Source organism: Helobdella robusta (assembly GCF_000326865.2).
Source record: "Helobdella robusta unplaced genomic scaffold HELROscaffold_22, whole genome shotgun sequence".
NCBI classification, from domain to species: Eukaryota; Metazoa; Annelida; class Clitellata; order Rhynchobdellida; family Glossiphoniidae; genus Helobdella; species Helobdella robusta.
Window position 1 is genome coordinate 737,772 of NW_008704170.1, and position 20,656 is coordinate 758,427.

Sequence of the window (20,656 nt, forward strand, 5' to 3'; positions counted from 1 at the left end):
TGACTGACTGACTGATTGATTGATTGATTGATTGTTACTGACGTGTTGTTTTGAGGAATTTATTAAGATCTTTCAATCAATTAATTAGTTTCTAAAGCGCTATTTCCGCGATGTTCAACAGTGCTAATCAGTGAATTTTGCAAATAGATGAGTCTTGAAATCTGCTCTGAACTAAGTAGAGAGTTCCAGAAAAAAGGACCAAAAAAAGCAAATACAGATTTAGCAAAAGAGTGTTTAACACGAGTTAAAAAGAAGTGGGAACAAGAAGACAATCGTAAACCGGGACGCTTAGGTTCAATTAATATATCTGATAAGTACTTAGGAAATAATTTAGAATGAGACTTAGAGAAGTTTGAGCATCAGATATGACACAAAAACTAAACTTGTGACTGAGCATGTTTTTTAGAAAATTTATTAATTTTTTATAATAAATTTGTAAGTCGATAAAATTTTAGCGTCAGATATGACAAAAACTAAACTTGTGACTGAGCTTGTTTTTTAAGGAGTTTTATATAAGCTGTCGGTAAGTCGATAAGGTTTGAGTGACTGGTATGACAAAAACTAAATTAGCGTCTTTTTGAGAATATTTATTAATTTGAAAGTCGATAAGTTTTGAGCGTCTGATAAGACAAACTATAACAGAAACTTTCGGTAAGTCGATAAGGTTTGAGCGTATGATCTGTTTTGAAAAATTTAGGGAAGGTAATGTAAGTTTTTGTTCGTGTGATCTAGAGATTGAAGACAGGAGCTGTTGAACATCGCGGAAATAGCGCTTTATAAGCTAATTGATTGATTGATTGATGATAACCAAATGACAATGATGCTATTTATAACGCTAAACAAAACGTAGATAAATAGATAGATAGATCTTGCACGCAAACCTGGCAAATGAAGCGACAAATGATGACCTTCGTCGTGAAAGAAATAAAAAAATTACTATATTATTCTTCGTGCGTTCTATTGTAAGATTTCCCTTCAATATTCCAAATAACTTTTTGTCTTTATGTTGAAAAGAAGCAACTAAAAAGCTTTCAAACAAAAAACAATTTGTTTTTCTTTTTTAAAAATACATCCGGCCTTTGAAAGAAAGACTCACGACTACTTTATTATGCACGTGTGCATACGTTAACAGCACACAGTAGTGGATCTAGACAATGTTAAGGGGGTCCATTGTTTGGAAAATTTTTACCAAATGTTTGCTAGTGTGGCCAAAATTAGGCTGGAAAACTTGCAAACATTTTTATTTTTGTTTATCAGACCAATATTTTTGATCAATTTGGTGTTTAGTATTTTTCTGTTTAAAAACTGCCTTTTACAGATTTATAATAAAAACAGCCCGGCACCCCCTTTAGATTCGCCACTGACATCTCTGCAAACCAAGATTCAAAATAGCGATCGTTTCTATATGTAGAAATGTTGCGTGTGTATGCATGCACGCATGCCCATTGTAAGCAATTTATATTTCTAGAATAAGTTAGTTTACCTTTTTTTTATTAAACTTGTATGAAAACAAGCTATTCAAACTTTAATTCATTAATCGTCAGTTGTGTATTGTGCAGAAATCTTTCTGATAACTTTTCAAGTATGTATGATCGTTGCCAAGATAAATTGTTTCAGCAGTTTCAAAGAAGATAATGTAAGTTTTTGATCGTGCGATCCAGCGATTGAGGACAGGAGCTGGTCCACGTTCTCGTTTCTAGAGGCCCTCATGTTGTGTTCAATGAGATGTTCACAAACAGCCAGCTGTGTGGCTTACAACTTCTTCAGTGCCACCAATCAGTGCCAACTCTTCAATCAAACATTGAACAAATTCTCCATACTGCCCGGCTGCCATTATTATCTCAAGAAAGGTTAAAGTAAAAATAAATGTAGATGCTAAGTAGAGCATTGCGTGATAATAACTTTTCTGCTAATTTTTTTTTTTGAAAACATTAACAATTCAGATTTATCTGCATTTGACATGAATATGACCAATGATGTGGACGATGAACTGAGAGAATTTTACATCAATGGCAAAAACATTTCGATAGCATCAAATTTCTCACACGTCAAAGACTGGACCGTACCAGACATCTACCATTTGAAAGGTAGCATGTTTGTTATTGCTCTCAAAATTTACAAGTTTTTTTGGGGTTAATATTATTTTAGAGTTATAGAGATTTAGATTTAGTTTTTCTCTAGTTGGACACAAATTTAAATGATGCTAACAGGAGGCGTAACTGTCAGATCACAAGACAACTACATCCTGACCAACAGCACTTGGAAATGTTCCATGAACTATACAGACGGATGGTACAAAATAATTTATAATGATTCGTTTTGGCCTGCTTCTAAGGAATACTTAAATTCTTCTTACCAAAATTCTATTGGGATATCTAAATGGATAACAGAGTCAAACAAATGCGAGCAGTGCATTTTTCACTGCAGGAAACGTTTTTTAGGTAATTTTTCAATTTTTCTTGGCAGCCAAGTAGTTATGATAGGGAAATTTAACTGTGGTACTTGCTCAACTTTTGCGGCCTTTGTGTCTAAAAATAAAATATGCTAATTGAGTGTTTAGTGCAGGTTATTTTCAATTAATTGTTAACACAGTAAGAAACGCAGAATAATAATTTATTCGAGCAGTAGGAATTTTCGTGTTAACCGTATTAGTCTTGTTTCCATTTAACTGTATACGATTTCAGCAAGGTGAATGTTTGCCAATTTAAAATTTAAAAAAATGTCCTATTGTCTGTTAGAAATTTGTTTGAAGGCCTAAATATTCATCTGCCAATTATGATTCCATGTTAAAACGGAATGATTGTTTGATGTGAATATCCTTCTTGCTTCCTGCTCCCATGTGAAGCTTACAATAAAAATGGTACGATAGGGCAATTCCAGTTTATAATTCTGTGTCGGCTGCTAAAATGTTTTAGTAGCTAAAATAACTTTTTTCAAATTAATTATTCAGATCTGACTGATATGAAGAGTTGTCAGAAATCAGTATTGGATTAATGAAGACAGATGATCGGATCTTATTTATTAAAGGATTTTTAAAATTTTCAATGTAATTGAACTTTATTATTTTAATCATAGGTAAATGCAAATTCATTTTGCGTTAGGAGCAGATATTGCCTGTAAAAAAAATACAATCGATTGATTTGAAGTCACGATGGAATAAAGTTGACATGTTTTTGCTAGTTTTAAAAATAAAACTATACAATTATTTTCATTTCGCAATGATGTTCCAGTTTTACATTTAAAAAAAAATCAATTTTCAGCGTGATCCTCAAAAGAATTTGAAGTTATGCTAGTGCCTCACCGACAAAAGCTGAAATTTCGGAGAGCAGTTGATGCGGAAATCTCAATGTTTTATTGAAACCAATTTTAAGATTATGTTTATTTGCATTTATACAAATTATTTAGCCTTTAAATTTAATTTATTAGTAAAACAATACTTTATTGCAGCTCTAATGGAACTAACAAAATATTTGCCCAATGTTTATTACCGATAAGATTGAACGTTTTTTTAAATAGTGCTTGTCTGCTTAGTTCCTGAATACAAAATTAGGTAAAAAACTTTTTATATGATGTTGATATTGATTTTAAAAAAAGAAAAATTTATTTCCAAACTTACAAATAACATTCTATAGGTGTGGTACAAGATATTGAGAACATTTTACTTTTAATGGCACAAGGTTATACAACTATTTTGTCAACGAAGAAATATGCTAAAATGAACGAAGTACTTTCGTCAAATAGTGCAGATACATCAAATTTTTACAAAAACCACTTTTTCTAAAAATATGAAAAATGGATTTAAATATTTTGTAAAATCAAAAATGGAAAAAAATGGAAAAATTGTGCTCGATTCGATTATTTTCGCCATGTTGTCGTGTGGCAGTGCCGTGATGGAGAAATTTAATGGATGAATTAATTATTCATAATTTTCTCTATTCATACAGACTCGCTTCAACAAGTGCTTTGAAAATTTTTTTGTTCAAAAATTCACCAGGTATAATAAATTTATGAACGTTTAATTTTTTTTTTAAATTTTCATTCGTTCGTTCATTTTCATTTTCGTTTTTGAATTATGAATTTTAAATTCGTGGAAGTTTTAATTTTGTTGGTGATGTGATGACATTGTGAGTGTGCTCATGGAATTTTCTATTTACTTATGAATTACTTATTTTGAAGTGTTGTTTTTTGGACTGAAGAAATTTCATTACTGTCGTTTCAAAGTAACCTCACAAAAGAACATTTTCTAAAAAATTTTCAGAATGTACTTTTTGAAAAGTCTTTCAATTTGTTGCTTAATTGCGAAAATTAACGTTGCTTATTTCGGTTGTTACCATAGACTCGAAGAAGATAATGTGAGTTTTTGTTCGTGCGATCCAGCGATTGAGGACAGGAGCTGGTCCACGTTCTCGTTTATAGAGGCCCTCATGTTGTGTTCAATGAGATGTTCACATACAGCCAGCTGTGTGGCTTACAACTTCTTCAATGCCACCAATCAGTGCCAACTCTTCAATCAAACATTGAACAAGTTCTCTGTAATGCCCGGCTGTCAATACTATCTCAGGGAAGGTAATTTATGGAACCCATTTAAAATTTTTCATTGAATCTTTTTGACCAAATTTTTAGACTATAATGTTATCAATAGTTGTATTCATAGCTGATAGATCAATAGCCAGAAATGTCATAAACATTACTGTGGACAACGAACTGAGGGAATTTTACTTCAACGGCAACAACATTTCTGTAGCTTCCAACTTTCCAAACGCAGTTTATTGGAACAGACCCGATTCGTACAACTTGGAAGGTGACATTCATGTGCTTGCCCTCAAGATGTACAACAACGAGTTTTCAGGTTAGTCTGCTTCAGAACTATCATTCAGTAAAGCAGAAAGTTCAACTGACTTAATTTATTGTATTAATGACTAAGCTAACTTGGCGACCGGTACCAATACTGTTGGCCTTGATTCTTTGAATTTTCACGTTCTGGCTCTGTTTGTCTTTAACGTCCATAGTAGCATTTACTATTGTTTTTGTATTTTTTTTAAATTTTAGTCTTACAATATTATTTGTAAACGTTTTTGTACATCTGCATCGACTTATTTATCCTTTATTTTCAACATTTGGTAAATTTTGAAGGAAATAGCTACGTGTTTAGTATAAACAAAATGAACACCACTTTAAAAATTTGTCGCTTGTTCATCGTTATTATAAATTAAATCTCGTAGACAGCTTATGTTAATATATCTGTATGAATGTGTCATATTGGTGAGTTTAATATTTATGCTTTGAACGAACAAAAACTCAACCTGTTTAGGGGGTTTCATAGCCAGCACACCGGATGATTACATCCTGACCAACGAAACTTGGAAATGTACCTTAGAATATTACGATGGCTGGTACAAAATCCACTACAATGATTCACTCTGGCCTGATGCAAAACTACAAATCTGGAACAAGGACGCCAAACTCCTGAAATCTTTCTCTCCTAACGCCAAATGGATTATTGATTCTACAGACTGCAAGAGCTGTTTATTCTTCTGTCGGAAAAGTCTTATTTGTAAGATCTTAGATATTTTTTAAAATTCTTAATTTAATAATGACCTACTTCTTCGTTCGAAACAGAGCTTCTAGGCAGATGCGATTAAATATGAAAAATAATATCCGGAGAAACTAAATTTTAAAAAATATCTTCTTTTCCTGACAAAAACTTTTTATATATTTAAAGGAAAAACATTTTAAATTTAAAAATGTTGTTTCTTATACGTTTATCAATTCATTATTACTAAACACATTTTATGATAAAATAACACCCAAAACCTACTAAAAATTGTAATTTCGTTGATACCGCGTATATGTTAATGTAGTTAGTATTGTTTCATTTCAATGGATATTTGTAATTTTAAATTTATCTCTGCACTAGTGAATGTAACACAATTATTATTGTTTTCACCATTTTTTAAGGTAACTATATTTATATCTTTATATTTTTATCACGTAAATGTAACAGGTATCGTTATAATCTTTTCTTGGAAAATCATTGCACTTTGTTGTAGTCGGGCACGTCTCTTTTATTACCTTTTTCTTATTTTACAATCAGCATGTTTTCATTACATAGTCGAAAATATTTTTTAAAGTTATCAATTATAAATATTAATTTATTTATTAAATTATTTAATTTTTGAAGATTAAGTGTTTCTGGGAGGAGAAACAATTTTTCAAAAACTTTTCCATTTCAGATTTTGCTGAATAGACAGTTTGTTTTAAATTGATTTTCCTCAGTGGCGACTTATATAGTTTTATTCGCGTTTTCGATTTTCTTTCCCTCGTTTATTCGTAAATCAATGAAGATAAAACGTTGTTTTGTTCTCTGTACCAAAGAAAAATTATTTTTAGTTTTTATCATTGTTTCGTTCTGAAATGTTTATTTGCATTCCGGAAGACAAAGCGGAAAACAATTCATAACCCTCGAGTCGTCAAAGATGCAGTGATTTAAAAATATGTGCGCTTGAACAAAATCTATAAAACTTTCTCGATCGCTTGTCAGTGGTTAGTTTTTGTAAGCATGTTAGTTGTCAAGTCAATCAAATAATGCTGGATCATTTATGCCAAATGGCTATAAGAAAGAACTTCCATATTGCAATCTCTATGTTTTTGATGGTATGTGTTTTTATGAAGTTGCCAGTGTGTGTTATTAGTTCGAAAAATTGTTTTCGAAGACTCGAAGAAGGGGATGTAGATTTTTGTTCGTGCGATCATTCGATTGAGGACAGGAGTTTGTCCACGTTCTCGTTTCTAGAGGCCCTCATGTTGTGTTCAATGAGATGCTCACAAACAGCCAGCTGTGTGGCTTACAACTTCTTCAATGCCACCAATCAGTGCCAACTCTTCAATCAAACATTGAACAAGTTCTCTGTAATGCCCGGCTGTCAATACTATCTCGAGAGAGGTGACGGTTTCAGGATGTTATTAATCATATTAACTGATAAATTTAATAAATACAGGTTAAAAAAGGTCAATAACACTCTTCCAAAGTTCAAAGGACTCAACAGAGCGCACAAATATCGTAAATGAATACGTGCTAAACGACGCATCACAAACGAAACGTGATGAGCGGAGACCTTTTTGTCACATTCGAACCCGGTTACTGCGAAACATCACCAGGCGACCTTAACCATTAGACCATCACGCCGCCCAGAAGATCAACAAATCTTTTCTTGCCATTTGATTCAGAAAACTTCCCAAGTAACAAACCATTGACGATCACCGTGGACAATATGCTCCTTGAATTTTACTTGAACGGAAAGAACATACCCGTTGCATCAAACTTTCCGAATGCTAAGGTGTGGAACATTGCAGACACGTACAACATGACTGGCAACGTTCATGTTATCGCTCTCAAAACATTCAAAAACGCTTTTGATGGTAGGCAGAGTTTTGCAAATGTTATTTTGCTGTAATAAATCATTTCTTTATTTTAACCGATTTTAATTCAAGATTAATTTGAACATTAAAGTTGACAAATTGAAAAACTAATCTCTCCACAGGAGGTTTCATAGCCAGCACAGCAGACAACTACATCCTCACCAACAAAACTTGGAAATGTACCATGAACTATTACGATGGCTGGTACAAAATCGGTTATAATGATTCTATGTGGCCTGCTGCTCGCTATGCAATGTGGCCAACCAGCACGGATTACTATCCTCCTCTCTCTCTAGCAGCCAGGTGGATTACTGATTCCACTGATTGTAAATCCTGCACCATCTATTGCTGCAGAAATTTTTTAGGTTGAATATTTTATAAATTTGTACGTTAAAAATTTTTTTGTTGTTTATTATGCAGTTTTAGCAAATGCTTAGTCGATTACATTTTATTCTTCATTGTCTTAGTTGCAATCAAACTTTAACTCTACTCTATCGCCATTTTAAATACACTAAGTTACACACACACAAACACACACCACAGGTACACACGCACACAAACAAACTCAAACGCACACAAATTTTTGTATGAACGCACAATCACTGCATCATGATGCACCGAATGCTACTTATGACTTTTGAATATCTGACAGGGTACATTTGAATCGGATCACCGCCCGATAGTAACGTGGCTGGCGAGATACGGCTCTTCTACCGTCTGAGCTACCGGACTAACCGTTTTAACTTTAAATATTATTTACCAAACTAATATTTATGAAAATAATTTATTACCTCTTCATATGACTCAGATCTGACCGGCAGAAACAAGTGTCAGTTGGTGAATTGAGAAAGTTCATGGTGATATGAAAAACGCCTCCATGAACTGGACTTTCATATTCATAAAACGATTGAAATAATTTCAATACTTTTACTTTTAAATTGAAAAATTATTATTTTTCGTTAAAGAATAGGTTGTAATCAAACTTAAATGTTGTTTAAAAAATGCACTCGCTGTAAATTCAAAATTTCTTTGGTATGATGTTCATTTTGGATAAAAAAATCATTTTTAATGGGTGTGTTAAATTGTATAATTTTCTTTGGTAAATGCCATTATGATTAAATTCTTAAAACAATAACGTAAAACATTATTAAAGATGTAAATTTTCATTTCAAGTTTAGAATAAATTTCAACAATTATGCATGCTGATAAACACTCAAACTATTGGTTGGTCGTTTAAACTGCTGTCCAAGATGTACTGGTACAGCCTATTCAATCAAAAGACAAATTCTACTTTAAAAGATAAAAAAGTGCGAGTTGCAATTAGGAAGATAGATTACATGATGTTATTTATAACGTGAATTTTAACGCACACACCACACACGCGCGCACACACTCGCAAACACATACACACGCGCAAACACACGCACACACAGACACACAAGCAACAATCAGACACAATTACATTTCTTTTTAACGTTCGATCGACTCCACGTAAAGACACTTTCACTCATAGCAGGTACAAGGAACAAAAACCTTATTAGCATTTCATCATTGTTCAAGCCTTGCATATTTATATATTGATCAGGAAAAAAACTAATGCGAATGGAAATAAGTATTTGGCCTTTTTTATCCCAATGACTTGAATTTTGACGACTAAAGAATAAATTAATAATGATTTTGAATGGTTGGGAATTTTTGTCCATTGTCTGTGTCCAAGACATTGTTTGTGAAACAACGAAAATTGTTAGTGTTTCCGGTGAATGATTTACAGCTATTGAATGAAACTATTGAAAAACTGAGCGTCATTCATTGTTGATTCGATGTTATTTATTTTACAGGAAGTTTCACAGGATGGAAGTTTTTTAAAGGGGGCTGAATGGTTTTGCAGGTTCAGAATGTCTTGTCAGTTCATGTGGGAGCTGTTCATAGATATGATCCAATGGTAAATGTTGTCGAATATTTTTGCCTCTCCAAAATTTTATATAAAAGTTAACATTCTAAAAGTTTAAAGATAATTAAATATTAAATAACAATGATATTAAATCTTTTAAAAGCGGTGGTTTTGTTAAATGTAATAAAAGCAAATACAAAGTGTTTTCGTAGTTTCAAAGAAGATAATGTTAGTTTTTGTTCGTGCGATCCAGCGATTGAGGACAGGAGCTGGTCCACGTTCTCGTTTCTAGAGGCCCTCATGTTGTGTTCAATAAGATGTTCACAAACAGCCAGCTGTGTGGCTTACAACTTCTTCAGTGCCACCAAGCAGTGCCAACTCTTCAATCAAACATTGAACAAGTTCTCTGTAGTGTCCGGCTGTCAATATTATCTCAAAAAAAGTGAATTTTAAACGAAAAAATTATAATTGAAATAATCAACACACTTTTAACAAATTTTTTATTAACAGCAGATGGACCTAAGATCAATAAAATTCTTTCAATAACTGTGGACGATATACTGGCAGAATTTTATTTCAACGGAAACAACATATCCTTACCATTATATTTTCCGAATGCAAATTATTTTGATAAACCTGATGCATACCAACTTATTGGCAATTTATACGTCATTGGCGTCAAGTCAGATAACAACCAAAATTCTGGTTAATTTGAAACAGAATTATTATTTCATTATCCCATTTTAAAATTCATAATCAAATAAACAGGTGGTATAATAGCTAGCACAGCAGACAACTACATCCTGACAAACGAAACTTGGAAATGTACGGAAAAGTATTATGTCGGTTGGTACAAAATCAATTACAACGACTCATTCTGGCCTGCTGCGGTACAATCAGTTTGGCAGGGTAACTTTTACATTAACTCATTATATTCCTCAATGACCAAATGGATCACCCATCTTAACGACCGTCCCTACTGCAATTTTTACTGCAGAAAAAATTTTATTGGTAAATTTTAATTATTTCATTGTTGACATCTCAAGATAATTTTCATCATCGTACCAAGTGTTGATAAAATATATTTTTACAGAAATGGTTGAGATGGAAAGATGTTTCCAAAATTAAAAGATTTTATCAAACTTGAAAGTTTGAAATTTATTACATCTCGTCATTACATCAACTAATGAAACAAAGCTAAAATATTTTTTGAGTTTGAACAATTTAATTTGTCATTAATCAGCAAAATTGTTAGTCCAGAGTTTAGCTGTTTGTTCATTTTTCTGTTGTGTTGTAAAATAAAATTGAAATCAGCTTGTTTACAACGAGGTTTTCGTTGTCTAACTACTGAGTAACATGTACATAAGGTGCTGACAATATAAAGAAATAAATTTGAAATAGTTCATTTTTCTTTAGGATATCGATTGAGTTATTTTTGAATCTCGCTATAATAAAACACACTTCCTCCGTGTTTGTCGGCAGAAAATTCTCAACAATAGCGAGACATTATTAGTATGAGCTAATGACCATCTTACAATGAAACCAATGACTAGAAGGTCATTCAAAAAGAGAGCAAAGATGATTTTGAAATACCTCTAAGACATATTTAGTGAAAAAAAAATGATCATAAAATACTTGATAGCTTGTGTTGATAAACAAACTTTTTGAATTGTTTTTTGTTAACTGTTTGAATGCAGTCGTGTGTAGTTTGCACGCATGTAAGAGGACAAACATGCATCATAACACTCAGTAATAACAAAACAAAACAAAAATTATAAAAAAGCAACTTAGCGTCATCAATCGATAAAAAGCGCGCAAAAAATGCGAACAAAAGCTAATGAGCGAGACCTGCCAACCGAGCATTTCTCAACAATAGACTTTACATTTGGTAAATTTTCATTCTTTCGCAATGACTTCTAAAAATCGATATTTTCTCTACTCAAATTCTTATAAGACATTTTTCTTCATTCAAAATGTTAAACATTTGGATGCATTTTGATTAAAAAATATAGTTTCAACATGTATTTGATGCTAATTATATTGTTGAATTTTCAAATTAATATTGTTTTAGCGATTTTGAAATGTTTTTCTAAACTCCTAGAGAATGAGGTAAATTTTTGTTCGTGCGATCCAGCGATTGAGGACAGGAGCTTGTCCACGTTCTCGTTTCTAGAGGCCCTCATGTTGTGTTCAATGAGATGTTCACAAACAGCCAGCTGTGTGGCTTACAACTTCTTCAATGCCACCAATCAGTGCCAACTCTTCAATCAAACATTGAACAAGTTCTCTGTACTGCCCGGCTGTCAATATTATCTCAAGAGAGGTTAAACTTGAGATAATTTCACTTTCCATAATTTATAAACACTTCAACCTTATCAATATTTATAATTGCAGTTGATGGATTACTAGCCAACCATATCCTGAATATAACTGTGGACAACGAACTGAGAGAATTTTACTTCAACGGCAACAACATTTCTGTAGCTTCCAACTTTCCAAACGCAGTTTATTGGAACCAGCCTGATTCTTACAACTTGGAAGTTGGTGACATTCATGTGCTTGCCTTCAAGATATACAACAACGAGTACACTGGTTAGTAGATTTCTTTTAAATATTTGATATGCAACTGTAAAAAATTATTAAAAAACAAGGTTAAAAACTAATGTTACGTCTTAATGGTGCTTGGCTTAGGCGTGTTAAGACTTCATTAAACTATTTGTAGTATAAAGATCATATAAAGCTAAACATCATGTCAGTCAGTACTACGAACCAGAATCAGTAAATTTTATAGTCCATATTTCTGGAAATACAGTTTAATAACACAAATAAACGCGGTTGCTATAAAGCAGCTACACACGTGTAGCATCTAAACAAATAAGAATAAAATATATTTTAGCATAAGTCCTGACCACCCAATCGAAATATTTTTTAAATTATATTTTTCCATAAAATAGAAATGACTTTTGAAAAACATTTTTCCAAAACAGTGAGAGCTATAAACTTTTGCAGTTTATGCAAAGAACCTTTCGTAGCTTTTAAACAAAAAATAATAATTCATCGATTTAGGTGGTTTCATAGCCAGCACACCAGATGATTACATCCTGACCAACGAAACTTGGAAATGTACCTTAGAATATTACGATGGCTGGTACAAAATCCACTACAATGATTCATTCTGGCCTGATGCAAAACTACAAATCTGGAACAAGGACGCCAAACTCCTGACGTATTTCTCCCCTAACGCCAAATGGATTATTGATTCTACAGACTGCAGAAGCTGTTTATTTTATTGCAGGAAGAATTTTATTGGTATGTTGAAGTTTCTCACAAATTTTACAAATTAAAAACTTGATTAAAATCTTCAGTATAATTTTTTACCTATTTAATACAGAACTACTCAATAGATGTGACAAGGACAATTGAAAAAATGATTCGTCGTGAGATAACTTCAATCACGGATTAATATCAAAAAATTTTATCTAAAAAATTTATTAAAATAAATTTTAAAAATATATCTTAGCTTTTTGATCACAAAGTATTCATCATCATTAAAAAGAACGACTAGTGTGAAAACATTCTGTTAAAAACTTCTTCCTCTCACTATTCATCTGCACGATCCAGCATATGCTGAATGAAAAAAAATGTTTTATGAAATGTTGTAAAAGATTCGTCAATCTGATTCAGCAAGGTCAAACAAGTTACACGTTTTTGTGGGCGTCTCAGGCTTGCACTAAAGCACGCAACACGCACACGCATTTTGTTTTGTTATTTATTTTCATATTGGTTTGTTTTTCATTTAAATAATGAGGATGTTGATGACGACAATTTTTGCGACAAAAAATGACATGTATTTTAGTTGTCGCGTTATTGTATGAGATATTAATGATTGCGATGCATACAACTTGTCCCGTTTTAGAATACACACACATTACACACCACACACACACACATACACACCACACACACACACACCATTAAGGCACAATGCTTAATACGTAACATTAGTTTTTAATTTTTGGTTGAACTTCATTGTTTTTCAATAATTTTTTTACAGTTGCAATTCAAATATTTAAAAAAATTTACTTAAACCCCTGAACTCGTTGTTGTACATCTTGAGGGCAAATACATAGAGGTCCCCTTCCAAGTTGTAGAAGTGTTGGAAAATGTTCAAAGACGGGCAACCCGGATGCTCAACAATTGTGAAAGACTTTCATATGAGGAAAGATTGAAGAGATGTGGACGGACAACCTTGGACAAACGTAGGACTAGGAGAACTCTCATTCAGACGTACAAAATTATAACGAGTAAAAAAGAGATAGATTCATTCCTATTCTTCCAATCTAGAGAAAGTAGATATACAAGAGGGCACCAGTACAAGTTTTTCAAAGAAAGGTTAGGAACAATAGAAGAGAAATTTTTCAGTTCGAGAGTTATCGAAAATTGGAATAAGCTGGACGAAAAAACTGTAACAGCTCCTGCGACGAAGGAGTTCAAAGTCAGACATGGAAGATTGGGATTTTAAATCCATATTATTAGTCAAAATCGTTCCAGTGGCTCTTACACAGAGATATCTACTGAACCACTATAATTCTTGTTTTGTTAATTCTTGTCGTCATTATTTATTTTATTAAAGTTAGAATAACATTGAGTTTTCCAATTCATTCTCGAGTGTATATGACCTATTTCGATTTTTCAATCATCTTCAGCACTTGTTGCAGTTTATATAGGGAATTTGTATAACCCAGTAATTTGTATATGTTCCTGCAATTTGCATTTATTGCTGTTGGTGACTTTTGTTAATTTTACTCTCTTCTTTATTTATTGATATGGTTTCTTTGTTCGGGCTGGTTACCTTGTTGCTATTTTTTATTGCTTTAGTGTTAGTTTTATTGCTTTGGCATCATTTACTTACTCTTTGGTCGATGCTGCATTCTTCAGTGTCTTCATCGGTACCATTGTTGTTGTTAGTATATTTTCTTATTGTCCTTCTTGTTTTATGCCGGTGAGAATGGCTTCAACTAATTTCAGATGGAAATGGCTGGAATTACAGTATATTATTTTGGAGTTGTTGTCCAGGATTTCTTTTGTAGTTTCAATATTATGTGTGTGTGTGTGTGTGTTACAAGTGTGTTTTTATAGAACCTTCCCTTATGTACATGGTCAGACGTCTAGTAAGCGATGTTGTAGTTACTCAGATATATGAAACATCCTGACGTGAAATCTAAACCTGACGTCATTTGAAGGAAACGTACCGGTATTATGATGGTGGAAATGTGAAATTTTGAAATAAATGTAGAATTTGTGGACCAATTTCATATAAAAAATGTTTCTTCTCATTTTATTTTAAAAATTATGATTAAATATTAAATTTGTTCAAAAAACTATAGTAAAAAAAAGTAAAATTATATTATAAATGTTACTGTTATAGTTGGAGTAGAAAGGACATTACAATGATTGGACTATAAATAATTTATTCCATTTATTCAGACTCCAGAGATACAATTTTATTCTTTTTTAATTTTCTACCGCCTAAATTTTTTATAAATACAGTATAGTTTACTTATTGCAGAGATCAATTATGAATCAGTTGAAACTGCTGATGGCCATTGCACAGATACAATTTAGCGTGGCCAACATTAATTGTTTTCAAAAATTTGAAGAAGATAATGTAAGTTTTTGTTCGTGCGATCCAGCGATTGAGGACAGGAGCTGGTCCACGTTCTCGTTTCTAGAGGCCCTCATGTTGTGTTCAATGAGATGTTCACAAACAGCCAGCTGTGTGGCTTACAACTTCTTCAATGCCACCAATCAGTGCCAACTCTTCAATCAAACATTGAACAAGTTCTCTGTAGTGTCCGGCTGCCAATATTATGCAAAAAACGATAAATAAGTTTTTAATTACTCTGTTCTCAAAATTTAACTGTCAATAACAATTTTAATTAACTCAGTTGAATTATCAAAAAAATTCAGCTGAAGGAACAACTAATTAATTGTCTTATTAACTAATAAATTAATTAAACTACTCACTAAACTAACGCTAACGCTAACAGATTTTTATTTCAATTATTTCATTGGTTTAATAGAAATTAATTAATTACTTGCCAATGCTTGCCAATAAAGTTGGGTTCCAAAAGTTGGAGCTCCTGCTGACAATCAACGCCGACAACGAGATAAGAGAGTTCTACGTGAACGGAGAGAACATCTCCGTGGCCTTGAACTTTCCACACGCTAACCAGTGGGACATTCCTGACTCGTACAACCTCGCTGGCAGTCTGCATGCTCTTGCCGTTAAATCTTACAACAATGCCTACACTGGTTAATACGATGTTGTTCATTTTTTTAATAATCAAGTTCAAACAAACGACCGCGAATTAAAATCCTATTCAGATTGACAATTCGGAAGGTTTAAATTAACTACCTCAAATGTACTTGCCTCAAACAAATCACACATCTTAACACATTCCATCCGATAAGCGACGATCTTACTGCACTTGAATACGGTCAAGGCATAGCAGCACCTACCTACCTGACGCCTTTAACCGTTACACCACCACGCAATTTAACGTCTGCTAAATTTATTCTCAACGCATGTATGTATATTAAGATGGTAATATTATAATATGAGCGAGAATATCTATATTAACAGAAAACTTGATTATCAAGCAATGCATTTCAAATCGTAAATATGAATTCACTTTTTTTTATTTAAAAATACTGTTAATTGTATCTAAAACAAGAAACATTTTTTAAACTTACAATCTTAAAGGCGGCCTAATAGCCAGCACACCCGATGGTTACATACTGACCAACAATACTTGGAAATGTACTATGAGCCATTACGAAGGATGATACAAAATCGATTATGATGATTCCTTCTGGCCAGCTGCTCATTGGGGTAGCTGGCAAGGTAGCGTCAAAGACAACGCACCTTACTCTGCCACTGCCAACTGGATCATCGATCCAACTGACTGCCTGACTTGCATCTTCTACTGTAGGATTTCTATCGTTCGTTAGTTTATTTAGCTTTCGTTGCTACTAAATTGTTAAACTTGAGTAAGTTTTGTACAATTTTATCGGCGAAAAATTGTGTAATAGTTATATGAGGCGATGTGGCTAGGTTTGATTTTAAAGATATCGATTGGTCTGCATTGGGCGAAAGTTCTCAGTGAGGTGCTTGTTCGTGTATCGTGTATTTTCGTGTTTGTGTGTCTATGTGTTGTTGGCGGTGATGCCTGTAAATAATTTAATGCAAAAGTTTTATCAGATTTTTATTTTTTTATATTAAAAATAAAATAGAATTTTTTAAAATTTTGATTCACTTAGATTTCGTTGACACTAACAATTGTCATTCAAATTAAGAAGACGACACCTAAATGTGTGCAGATTTCTTTGAAAATTGTGCGCATGAACTATCTAAACTGCTCGTTCATTCATTCATGGGTACAACTTAAAATTTAATTTCATGTCATTTTGGTTCATCTAGTGATATAATTTATCTTGTTCATTGAAGATGCAAGTTTAATTGATATATATATTCTAATAAAAAAACATTTTGTTAGGTTTTTCAGGGTGAAATTTACAGAATTAATTTCAGACGCAGTCTTTATTACCGTTTGTATCAACAATTTTTAGTGGATGTTTTAAAACAGGGGTGGGCACACTTTTTGCTATAAGGGCGGCATTGAGAACTATTTTACCTTTGAAAGGCCGCATATGTACTTAAATGCAAGTTTTTTCGACCCGGGGGAAAATTATTTTAAGATTTGTGGCTCCTCATTTTGGTCAATGTCTGGCTGACGACCTTTTTTCGGCGAACAAGGCCTCGCGGGCCGCATAAAATAGCTTTGCGGCCCAGGCCGTAGTTTAGTTTGCCCACCCCTGTTTTAAAATATTCAAATAAAAAAAATCAGAGATTTCTGGTATTATTAGTTTCAGATAAATAAGCATCTACAACGTTCATTACAAAGTGTAATACTTAAATTAAAAAATTGTAGTAAAGAACAAAGTCATGTAGCCCAACCAACTGAACGACAAACAAAATTTTCAGGCCAGAAGCAATAAGTCAGTAAAAATTGGCAGCGGTCTTCCTTCATACATGAATATTTTCTATATCTTTAAAACAAAAATGCCATTAAAAGTTTTTCAAATGCTGTTCAAAACAATGTCGGAGTTAATAATAGCAAGTTTGTACGCATACATAAATGTGCATGTTGTCTATTTATATATATGTAATTTATATATGTTTATAATCTATCGTATATACATACACATATATACATTCATATGAAATAGTCTTTATAGATTATGTATGATTATGTATAAATGTTAAATCGACTGATTATTTAATATGGCAATTTGTATTCGTATTCAGAAAGTTTAAAAAGTTATCCAATTCATCTTTCAAATCTCTTCTACACTTCTGACGTCATCTGATTTGAAATACAATGCGATATGCAAATGTCTGAAAGCGTCCCAAAACGGCTCATAGATTTGTTGAAAGTTTTTAAGTTTTCTGCGTTAGAAAATATTTAAAAAGAAATGTATGAAAGCAAGTTTCAACAGGTTTTAGTTTTTCAGTTGATTGATTCATTTAAAAACGAAGTGACAATCGTTTCGAGAAAATGTTTTTGGTAGCGAGTGCACTGTTCAGTTTTTCTTTAAATATTGCTATAGCTGAATTGAGATGTTTTCAAAGGATCGAAGAAGATAATGTAAATTTTTGTTCGTGCGATCCAGCGATTGAGGACAGGAGCTGGTCCACGTTCTCGATTCTAGAGACCCTCATGTTGTGTTCAATGAGATGTTCACAAACAGCCAGCTGTGTGGCTTACAACTTCTTCAATGCCACCAATCAGTGCCAACTCTTCAATCAAACATTGAACAAGTTCTCTGTACTGTCCGGCTGTCAATATTATCTCAGAAACGGTATGTGTTAATATCATATTGAAAGTCTTATCGAAATGGCATAGTAAAACACAAACTGACACAAGGTGGAGCAGAGCTGAACAGAACTTTGTTGATCACGGCGGACGATGAACTGCAAGAATTCTTCTTCAACGGTGAAAATATTTCTCTATCATTTTTCCCAAATGCCAAGAATTGGTCGCAGTTAGATACATTCAACATGCCTAGTGAGCCGTTCGTGATTGCTCTTAAGGCGTACAACATGCTGTTTAATGGTTGGTGAGATAGCTTTTTTCTAGTCTTAATTAATACAGCTCTGACATACGCAGAACTACTCACAATGTTACATATATATATTATCTATATATCTTCATTCTGTTCTTCATATCTTCCTCCATTGATTTGAAGCAGCAATCTTCGCCACTAAAGCTGTTTATCCTTTACTGTTTATTGTGCAATTATTTGAAAACAATATTTTAAGGTTATGTCATTCAGTTCTCGAAAAAAAAATTCGTTTTCAAGCAAATCCATCTTCAACCCTACAGGAGGAATGATTGCCAAGACACCGGACGGCTACATTCTGACCAATGAAACATGGAAATGCACCACCAAGTACTACGAAGGCTGGCACAAAATCAGTTACAATGACTCATTCTGGCCTGCTGGATCCTATTCAAAAAAATTGAACGACACTGATTGGCTATCTGATCCATATTTGGTGTCAATTTTTTCAGGGGCAGACTGGATCACCAATGTGACTGCTTGCAAGAAATGTGCCATCTACTGTCGGAAAAATTTCATAGGTATGTGCGTATTTTGTTTTATTTTCATTTTTGTTAATAAACTGAGATGAAACTACAGACAATTGTTCTATACCGAACAAAAATCAATTTTTTATCAAACTATTTTCAATTTAGAGTCTCATGAACAGAAAAGTTGTCAGATAGTTTAAAAGTCAAAACCATCTGTCCTTTCTGCCCATTGATTAAACGGAGGAACAACATTTGTTAATATGAGATCATTTCAACTGAATGAAATATAGTAGTTTATTGTAAATTTTCATCTTATTAATGATAGAAAAAAATTAAATAATGGTATATTATCAGTGTTGGCAGAGACAAATTTGTTTCAGAATTTTGTTGCAGGTCTCTTTTTTGTGTTGCTTTGCTTTTTTGCTTTTAACGAAACTATCATGAAAATCCTACATCGACGTATTCTCACAATAAATATTTAAATATTGATTGTCTCTAATGCATAATGTTAACTACGAATTAAGTAAATAAATTATATCTTTTTGTTATTTTGAAACAACATTGAAATAAAAATGTTTCATCAGATATCGAATGTGGCTTAAGTTCATAAGTTTCGTCAATTTGATTCAGTTTTGCCAAGTCAAAATAAGTAAGCTAAGTAGTTACTCGTTTTTACACACAAACGCACGCACAGACACACAAACACATAAACACACACGCAAGTAAGCTCTCACACATGGGTATGATGAAAGATTAGAAAATTAATTCCTTGACATTGGGATGTTTACTTCAAACTCTTATCACAGAAATTAGCTAATTATTCGCCAGAGCCACACCAGAGCCACGCCACAACATATGTATTTAGATGTATATCGACTAACCTTTGGAGATTTCTGATATGAAAAAAGTCATTGTTTTTATTTATTACTCAAAATTTTTTGGAAACTAATTACCATAGAAAGATTTGTTTCAAATCGAAATGAAGAAATTGTTAGAAACTTTTGGCTAGAATTAGCTTTGCTGAGCTTTGACAAAATAACTTGCATTTAACCGAGAAATAAAATTTTTTTTGGGAAAATCTGATATGGATGCGTATTCTAAGGAAGTTATTTCTAAAGACAAATAAAAGAATATATACCTAATGCAACGAAAAAAAACAGACGCCAAGTAGACGACTAGGAAAGCATTGAACAAAATTAAATTTTTTATTATTCATTTTGTTTTGTTATTTATTTTTCATATTGTTTTATTTTTAATTTAAATAACGATGATGATGATGACAACATTTTTTGTGACGAAAATGACATTTATTTAGATGTCGCTTTATTGTACGGAATAATGATGATTGAGATGCATACAATACATCACATTTCAGTATATATAAAAACACACACAGACACACACACACACACACACACACACACATACATACATATATATATATATACACATTATATATATATAAATATATATATACAGAATTGTATGAATTCTACCGAATTTTTGGCATTAATCAATTCATACAATACTGTATAAAATATGGTTTCCATCCAACATATATATATATATATATATATATATATATATATATATATATATATATATTATATAACAATATATATAAATATAGCATTTGTATCAATAGAATGTTTTTTCTGAATTTTCTTGCTAATAGAAAATTTAGTATAAT

The 20,656-nt window shown here is 32.5% G+C and overlaps 5 protein-coding genes across 5 annotated transcripts; all 5 read left to right on the forward strand.

Moving 5' to 3' along the window:
• Window positions 1-147: 147 nt before the first annotated feature.
• HELRODRAFT_171907 (hypothetical protein) lies at window positions 148-5,642 on the forward strand (the record flags this gene model as incomplete). Its single annotated transcript, XM_009018590.1, has 9 exons — window positions 148-292; window positions 1,662-1,850; window positions 1,944-2,087; window positions 2,211-2,441; window positions 3,633-3,724; window positions 3,945-3,994; window positions 4,259-4,566; window positions 4,643-4,849; window positions 5,620-5,642. The coding sequence occupies 9 exons, from the start codon at window positions 148-150 to the stop codon at window positions 5,640-5,642; spliced, it is 1,389 nt and encodes a 462-aa protein (XP_009016838.1).
• Window positions 5,643-6,606: 964 nt separating this feature from the next.
• Window positions 6,607-12,654, forward strand: HELRODRAFT_171908 (hypothetical protein; the record flags this gene model as incomplete). Its single annotated transcript, XM_009018591.1, has 10 exons — window positions 6,607-6,998; window positions 7,193-7,419; window positions 7,542-7,722; window positions 8,853-8,935; window positions 9,564-9,752; window positions 9,821-10,015; window positions 10,079-10,219; window positions 11,412-11,633; window positions 11,705-11,902; window positions 12,377-12,654. 10 exons carry the CDS (start codon window positions 6,607-6,609, stop codon window positions 12,652-12,654), a joined length of 2,106 nt encoding a protein of 701 aa, XP_009016839.1.
• A 2,234-nt stretch (window positions 12,655-14,888) lies between these two features.
• HELRODRAFT_171909 (hypothetical protein) lies at window positions 14,889-15,200 on the forward strand (the record flags this gene model as incomplete). The annotated part of the gene is made up of 1 exon (XM_009018592.1): window positions 14,889-15,200. The coding sequence occupies one exon, from the start codon at window positions 14,889-14,891 to the stop codon at window positions 15,198-15,200; it is 312 nt and encodes a 103-aa protein (XP_009016840.1).
• A 214-nt stretch (window positions 15,201-15,414) lies between these two features.
• HELRODRAFT_171910 (hypothetical protein) lies at window positions 15,415-17,033 on the forward strand (the record flags this gene model as incomplete). Its single annotated transcript, XM_009018593.1, has 3 exons — window positions 15,415-15,625; window positions 16,194-16,319; window positions 16,960-17,033. The coding sequence occupies 3 exons, from the start codon at window positions 15,415-15,417 to the stop codon at window positions 17,031-17,033; spliced, it is 411 nt and encodes a 136-aa protein (XP_009016841.1).
• Window positions 17,034-17,931: 898 nt separating this feature from the next.
• On the forward strand, window positions 17,932-20,016 carry HELRODRAFT_171911 (hypothetical protein; the record flags this gene model as incomplete). Its single annotated transcript, XM_009018594.1, has 4 exons — window positions 17,932-18,235; window positions 18,301-18,489; window positions 18,760-19,017; window positions 19,925-20,016. The coding sequence occupies 4 exons, from the start codon at window positions 17,932-17,934 to the stop codon at window positions 20,014-20,016; spliced, it is 843 nt and encodes a 280-aa protein (XP_009016842.1).
• Window positions 20,017-20,656: the final 640 nt, after the last annotated feature.